Source organism: Limulus polyphemus, unplaced genomic scaffold (assembly GCF_000517525.1).
Source record: "Limulus polyphemus unplaced genomic scaffold, Limulus_polyphemus-2.1.2 Scaffold1277, whole genome shotgun sequence".
NCBI lineage: Eukaryota > Metazoa > Arthropoda > Merostomata > Xiphosura > Limulidae > Limulus > Limulus polyphemus.
The window spans coordinates 145,713-153,633 of NW_013666887.1; the positions used below are offsets into that span (position 1 = coordinate 145,713).

The window sequence follows — 7,921 nt, forward strand, 5'->3', positions numbered from 1 at the left end:
TCTTGTCATCACCTGCATACACTTAATACAGCTGTATCAAGCATCATTATTTATGCTAATTGCTTAAGCTTGTATCACGTGATGCTAAACGCTCTTTAATTATGATAATTTCATAAAATTATGTAAATTTGTCCTGAAAAGTTGGCAGTGAATAATCAATAATAACAGTCCACCCATATGATTCTTTTGAAAACTTGAGCTAGAAACTGCTTGCTTGGCCTAACCAATGCTTACATATCTCCAAGTGCTTTCACCCTATTGTTTTGCTTCTCTAAATCAGCTGTCTTTAATCAGAATGACAAAAACTAAAACGGTCCACTTTTACTCTTAGGTAAAGCTGAAGTAAAAATTTCAGACTGATAACTCATGTGACTTTTTGGGTAGGTGTGCACAAAAAAGTCTGGTCAAAATTGAGCAGTTTTTGTTAAATAACTTTATACAGGTGGTTATATTTAGACCAAATTTGACACCTAAGTGTAGGTTGTAAAAATCTATCAGTATACCAAATTTGAAAAAAATCCATGAAAGCTAAGTAAGTTTTTCTATCAGATAAAGAGGAGAAGGAAGAAATTTAATCAAAATTAGAGATTTTATATCTTATGTATTTCATAATCGATTGCCTTGAAACTTGGTATGTGAAATAAGGATCCAGTAGAGCACTTTCACTAAAAATCTGTGATAGTTTGGATTACCACAGTCCGAGCTACAGAAAGTGGAAAATTGCTAAACTATTACTCCTGTTAATAACATACAGTGTGTCCTGCAGGTCAATTTGGCCACACAATGTACTACGTACATCTTGATTAATAGGTAAGTTTACAACAACTTTATAAAAACAGTTGAATAATAAAAACGTTTTACTAATTTTGATGAAATATTAGTTTCTGTATATTAATTATACAATACAGACAACATTGTGGAAGGAAGACGACGACGTACTCCATCTTCATCTGGCACTTCTCCAGGTGGAACAAAGTTACCAGAGGGCAAAAGAAAACGATGTAAAAATCTTGATCCCAACCTTCAAAGTACTGCTACTGATACAGCAGAGGATAGTTTTTCTGAAGCACTGGCTAAACAGTCACCAATATTCAAAAAGATATCTGGAAAATCTCCAGCTCGATCTAGCCCTCATAGCAGGAAAGCTAAAAGTACTGGGTCTACACCTTCTGGAAGAAATATAAGAAAAGGAACACCTCTTGCTAAGCAAGACAAATCTAGTGAGACTTCTGAAACTGAAATAACTCCATTTAGTCATACCCCACAACAAAGAAGACCTAGATCTCATTATGGAGAGGGTAAGAAAATGCAATATTTTACTTTCCATTTAAATTTAAACTAAGCTGGGTAATCTCAAACATTTTAAAAATGAGAGTATAAAGAAAGTTAAAATCTATTTTTTGATATCTAAACATTAAAATTATTTTTTATTGCAGTTCCCTATTCTTGACTTCTCTAGGCTCAAGGACTAAAACTTGGCAAAACTGTAGTTTTCTGTTGAATATGATACATTAAATTAAGGTTCATATCCAATTAGATAAGGCAAGATCTATCTGTTATAGTGTGTCACGTCAGAAAAGGACTTGTAAGTTGTTCCATAAGACTCATCAGGTTCTGTTTTGAAATGATGAGTGGCACCATCTATCATACTGTCAATTTTCTCTGTCCAACAAGAAAAAGCCGTGGGCCTACTGATGCCAAATAAAATAAAGGAAATATCACATATAGCTTTTGCATGTATTTATCTAATCCACGGACATGTGAAAATGAAGTTTACTACAAACACACATTTGATTTGTGTGCACATATAGCTAAATTTGTTCTCTATTGAAAATTTAAATCAGTTTTCTTAGCTTCTTCAATAAATCTCCTAATATAAAAATTAAACCCATAATACTATGTATAATTTTGTACTGTGCAGTAAGTTTCACATTCTTTGAAATTTCCACTGGTTAAATCTTCAGCTTGTCTAGACATTTGCTTGGGAGTGAATGAATTTTCAAAACTATTTAAAATGCAGTTTATCCTTTTAGTTTTAAAATAGTTTAAGTAGTGTAATTGTAGGAGTGGGGGATACTTATAAAGATGTAAATATTAATCCTTTGTTCTGGCTCATTTGCTGAAAGTAGGCCTTTTAAAAACACGATTTATCTTAAGTTGAAAATGTGTGTGTTTAAGTTTGAACATATATTGTAGATTTATCTGATCTTATGTAATAGAAGCCAGACTCGGTAGTAAGTTAACTTAATTTTTTTTTTCTGGTGGGATATTAAATGTATAATATATTTATTAGCTCTTGTGCTCTTTCAAAGCTAACTTACATTCACTTCCTTGCCAACAGCAGTATCTTTTTGTTGCCTATTATACATTTTTACCATAATGTAGAAACTAGAGCCAACTAGTTTATTTTTTTAATAGTTATAGGCATTTGTTTGTGCTTCAACTTAGCAGATTAATAGTTATATAAAATGCTAGTTATCCATATGTAAGGTCTTTTTCAGATATAGGCATTTTTGTCATTTTATGGATCATAGTTCAATCTAGTGGTATCAGCATGGCTTTACTTCTGATGGTCTCTTTCTGTCTTTCAAAACTAATTCATGATTCAAGTTTAAAGTAACTGGATATTTTATACTTTCTCTTTGGTATTCCCAAACCTATTCAACTTTAAAGTTTAAGTAATGGAATTTTTTCCCGTATTTATTATTTACCTTATAAATTTGACAACAGAGATAATTGTTTTTAACGTATAAGTGTAAAAAAAAACAACTGTTAAAAATCATAAAAACATGCTTCCATATAAATAGAACTTCTAGAAAAAATACATAATATGATTGTATGTTTAACTGAACAAAAAAATATAAGTCAATTATTTGTTTTTATTAGTTGATGATATCTTTTTTTGTACAGAAAGTCAGAGGGAAGCAACATCTCATTCAATAACTGAGTCACAGTTACCAGTACTGTCCAGTGAAAGATCAGGTAGTTTAAGAAAAAATTTTTAGTTGTTTATTTCTTTTGTGAACATATAGTTACTAAAGTAGTTTGGAGAATGAATGTTTTCACAGACTATTACCAGTCTTCTCTCCAACTCTAAAATCATTTCCAAATTGGTTTAGGTTTTCCACAAATCATGAAATTTTAATATGATGTTAGATTAAAAGTCTGATAATGTTTAAATCTACAAAACTAACCCATTTTATGTCAAACTACTTGATAAGGTGTAACTAGTTGAGTGAGTTCTAGAACTATATTATTTTTTCTTCTTAAATAACATGTAATTTTAGAACAAGCATTAAAGCAATAATCCAAGAGATAATAACACTTACATACTAGTTATAATACAATATCTGCAGTTCACCTAAATGTTTCAGGATGTGGATGGCTTTAGTGGTAGAGCCGAGTACAATATCTGCAATTCATCTAAATGTTTCGGGATGTGGATGGCTTTAGTGGTAGAGCTGAGAACTTCTGAGCTGGATATCTGGGTTCTATTCTTTGTGATACTGCAAAATAATCCCCAAACATTAAGCTGTTGGTGCATTATGAGAGTGACAGTCAGTCCCTTAGCATGGGTGGTAGAGTGATGCTGACTGACCACCTTCCTTTTTGTCAGTAGTTCAAAATTAGAAATGATGGCAGTTAGCTTTAGTAGCTTTGCCACAAATACCTAATTGTTTCTTTGCTTTTATAAAATGAACATTTTGAAGAGAACTGAATACATTTAGGTTAGCTTATGTGTTATGAACTATATGAGATCCAGGATTCAGTAAACAAAGCCCTTGGTTTCACTGTATTTACAATCACTGGTGCATAATAAGAATAACTTTTTTGACATATAATTATAAAGAAGCCTAATTTTTCTTTAAAATATTGATCAGAAGGTTTCATTTATTATGAGTAATAAGTATTAAACCCATTGTATATTCATTTATTTATATTTTTCTGCATTTAGTATTGATGATTTTCTTTGCCCATTGAAACAGTTACTTTGTCTAATATGATCTAATGCAAACAAGTTCTAACACAGCAGTCTTGTTGGTGAAATGAAAATTGATATGGTCAAGAGAAAATTTATTTAACAAAGCTTACATCATCTTGTTGCACAAAAAAAAAATCTTTTTCTATCATACTTCAACATCATAAGTCAAAGGAAGTACAAAATGATAACACATGCTTTTCACAAGCTTTAAAAACAAACAATAAAATCACCAAGCCAATCTAATCTTCTCTAATCACCACTGAAATTAAAACCTTTTTGGCTTTTACAGTTGAAAAGAATGGAAAAAGAGCTTTCATGATGTGTTTAGATCAGTAACATCACACCATGATAACCAAGTTTGAGAAACAATAGCTGGCTAAAAACTGATAAAACCACATTTTTATTTAAGTTATGAGGATAAATTAAGGATAATTTTGTTTGAAACTATTATAACTTTCCTCTTAAGGGGTCATGAGTATCATTATTCTCAGAAAATTTCCACTAATGATTTTGTTGGGAGTGTGCTGAAATCTACTCAGAATCAAAATTTTCAGTTTTTTATTTATTTTTATGTATAAAATTAAATAAACCTTTTTTTATTGAATACATTTCAACTCCGAAATTATTTTTTTAATGTGTTGATGAACGACTACAAGTGTATTTTAAGTAATATTTTTAGTTCAGTGGTGCAATCTTACCCTTGAAGCAGGCAGCACCCATCGGACATGAAAGAGTTAAAATATACAAGAGTTATTTTTGTTTATACACAAACAAAATGATTGAAGTAAGATATTTAACCAGGATATACTGTTGGTGATCGTTCATAAAGCTAACAATACCAGAGTTGGTACTATCACACATGAATGTTTGTTGTAGAATATGTGACAGTGAAAAGCTGAAGAAGATGTAAAGGCAACTGCTCTGTCTGTGTCACTAGTTGTATGTGTATATATCTGTATTTATGTAAATAAATACAGCTTTAAAATTGTCAGAACAGCATACAACATTATTTTGTTGGAGGTAGTAAGTAATGGTCGTTTAACTGTTGCATATTTAAAGGGTAGTAAATGCCACTGTCACTTTACTAAACATAACTTTGTTTGGATTTCTGTGTGTTTTGCCCTGTTCCACAAACCAAACAGTCCTAGTTTGATATGAACAAAAAAGTTTGTTTATTGAGAAGGTGTTTGGTTTTCATCATGATAATATTTAAAGATTATATTAAGTCATCATGGAGATATCAGATCTTGATATTTACTAAATTTTAAACTTCCTTTTTTTACACAGAATATCAAAAAATAAACAATTTTCTTAACCAATTATATTGATAGATAGTACTTTTTATTTTAGATCTTGTGACACAATATGGTCCCATACCTTCAGCTGGTAGTACATTATTTCATAGTTTGGGGTTTATTTTGAGTTGTGCTGACCGAACATCAGGTACCAAGAAAGACTCAAATAAACCTTTTCAGGAGAATTTTTCTTCTACTGAAGACTCCAGTGCCACAGAAGGTAAGTATAGATATTTAAATTTTATATTAAAATAAGGTCTATGTTTCAATTATAGTTTGTTGTTTGCTATCAAACTTCTCTAATATGCATTCATTGTTTGTCGTTAGGAGTGCACTGATTTATTGTTTACCTGTTTCGTTGAACCATGGGCTGATACCAAATTAATTAGACTAAAAAAACGTTAAACTAAAAATATGGCAGAACATTCAAAAATCACTTGTATAGCCTTATGAATTACTGAATAGGATACCTCTAAGTTAAATCAGTTGGCATTTTGGTGTTAAGTAACATTGCTCAAAGACAATTATTCAACAAAGTTCTCATTAAGTAATTCTTACTGTTGTGTTAACATTAAATTCAACCTATTTTCATAATTCTTAGAGCTACACTTGAATAACTAGAATACTCTATCATCTTTCTTTAAAACGTTTTACATATACATTTTAATCACCTTTTAATATTTTTCTTCTGTTTCATTATCTACTCTTGAAGGTATGTTTGTCTTATTTCTTGTCTATCAATTGTTTCATTATCTACTCTTGAAGGTATGTTTGTCTTATTTCTTGTCTATCAATTGTTTCATTATCTATTCTTTAAGGTATGTTTGTCTTATTTCTTGTCTATCAATCCTTGGGTTTTTCTTCTGTCTTGTGGATAAAGATAATTGTCTTGCAGGAAATTTCTATTTATTTCATGTATTGTTACATTGTTTGTTCTTTGTACCTCTGTTTAACAGTTGATTAAAAAATACTCAGTAAATATTATTTTTTTAATTATCAGCTCTACTGTGTTTTAAAAAACAACATTCATCATAAACATATTCTGACGTTGTTGAATTATTTTGAGGGAATGTCCTTAGTTAAGAATTATTTGCGAGTTAGAGTAGCTTCAGTTAGATAAATTAAGAATTAACTATCTTTTTAAAAATACAGCAAATTTTGTAAGATTAGCTTTTTTCGGTATCAGTGAGGCATTGTTTTGTTGAATGAAAAATGCTACTTATTTCTTATGGATAATGTAAGTGTATAAAGAGAGAGTTAGGAGCATGTTAATCACATGTGCTTTTATCTATTCATTGTTTTGATTGTTATTATTCCTTAATTTATAAAGCCTCTAGTGTTTTGTTTTAATTTCTGATTTCATTGTGTGGAGAAAGAAAATAATGTCTAATCATTGCATATAATATTAGATCTTAGTAGTGAGGACAAGAGTTCTGTGCCTTTCAACAAGAAATATCTGAAAGAACAATTAGAAGCTGGGGGAGGAATCATTTTAGAGAACTTTCAAGACACTCAAGTATGTAGATCCATAAAATAACTCTTGAAGGTTTTTTTTTTTCTTTCAACTAATTGTTCAGTAATAAGTAAAGTACTTGATTATTGTATAAAATGTTGTTATTAACCCATTAACTGAGGATGACGGATATTTCCATCAGTCAGTTGCACATATAATACTATAACTCAATGCGAATGACGATAATTACCGTTTTATTGTGATTGATGGAAACTCAGTTTTATCTGTGAGTCAGAAAGTGGCAACTGAGCTGCTTCTGCCACAGTTAATGGGTTAATATACATTTCAATCATTAATTTAGTAAAACATTGTATTTCAAACTTTCGTTTTGTATTCCAGATTTATAATTTTTTTATATATAAAAAATACTAATTTTTTCTTCACAGGAACTAGTCAACTTATAAATAACATCTGTTTTTCACTCTACTAGACTAAATATATTTGAAAGTTAAAAAATTGTAATGTTCTTTTAAGTTTATAGTTCAGTTTTTGAATAAATGGTTAGATGATAATTGTTAAAGTATTCATTTTAGGATTTGGTATGATAGAACCATTTATTTCTGAGGTTTAAATTAAACTGGAAATATCTATTGGTATGAAATACTTTTTCAAAATAGTAATTTTTTTAAGTTGATTTTTTATTGTAGAGAATTTTTGGTATGACTAAAAAGGCAGTTTGTGATTCCACTTTTGACAGAGAAAGAGGATGGTTACATAAGTGTACATATCTTTTTTTCTGTAAATGGGTTTACATAGCCTGATTAACCAAAAGTCAGAGTAATCAGTTGCCCGTGAGCCTATAGTGGTTGTGCTTGGTTGTTGTTTTTTTTAATAGCCTTCTCATATAATTTTTCACTTTGGAAATTGTAATATTTTGAAATCCTTATATTTGGTGAAATACTGTTTTTTGATGGGTAAAACTTCTGTGCCAAGTAAAAGGGAGCCTTCTGTGGTCTTAATCTGGCTTTGCAAATATAGTAAGCTGATATTTCTTTCAGTGGAGGAGAATATGTAAAAAAAAAAAGGCAGGATATCATTTTCTTCAGACTTTATCAATTTTAGATCCTCAAATATTTTAAATAAGAGATATCTTAGACCCTCAAACTCTGAAGCCTAGAATAATTTTTTTTT

The 7,921-nt window shown here is 30.0% G+C and overlaps 1 protein-coding gene across 3 annotated transcripts in view; it reads left to right on the forward strand.

Annotated features, from left to right (window-relative positions):
* The window catches only part of LOC106462890 (TP53-binding protein 1-like), an 86,132-nt gene that overhangs the window by 66,630 nt on the left and 11,581 nt on the right, over positions 1 to 7,921 (forward strand). For 2 of the 3 annotated variants that reach the window (XM_022390296.1, XM_022390297.1), the window contains exons 23-26: positions 909 to 1,298; positions 2,911 to 2,982; positions 5,333 to 5,497; positions 6,687 to 6,793. In XM_022390296.1, coding sequence (XP_022246004.1) covers positions 909 to 1,298; positions 2,911 to 2,982; positions 5,333 to 5,497; positions 6,687 to 6,793 — 734 coding nt within the window. Of the gene's footprint in view, positions 1 to 908; positions 1,299 to 1,562; positions 2,762 to 2,910; positions 2,983 to 5,332; positions 5,498 to 6,686; positions 6,794 to 7,921 lie in introns of those variants that run through there. The other variant, XM_022390298.1, reaches the window with a different exon arrangement.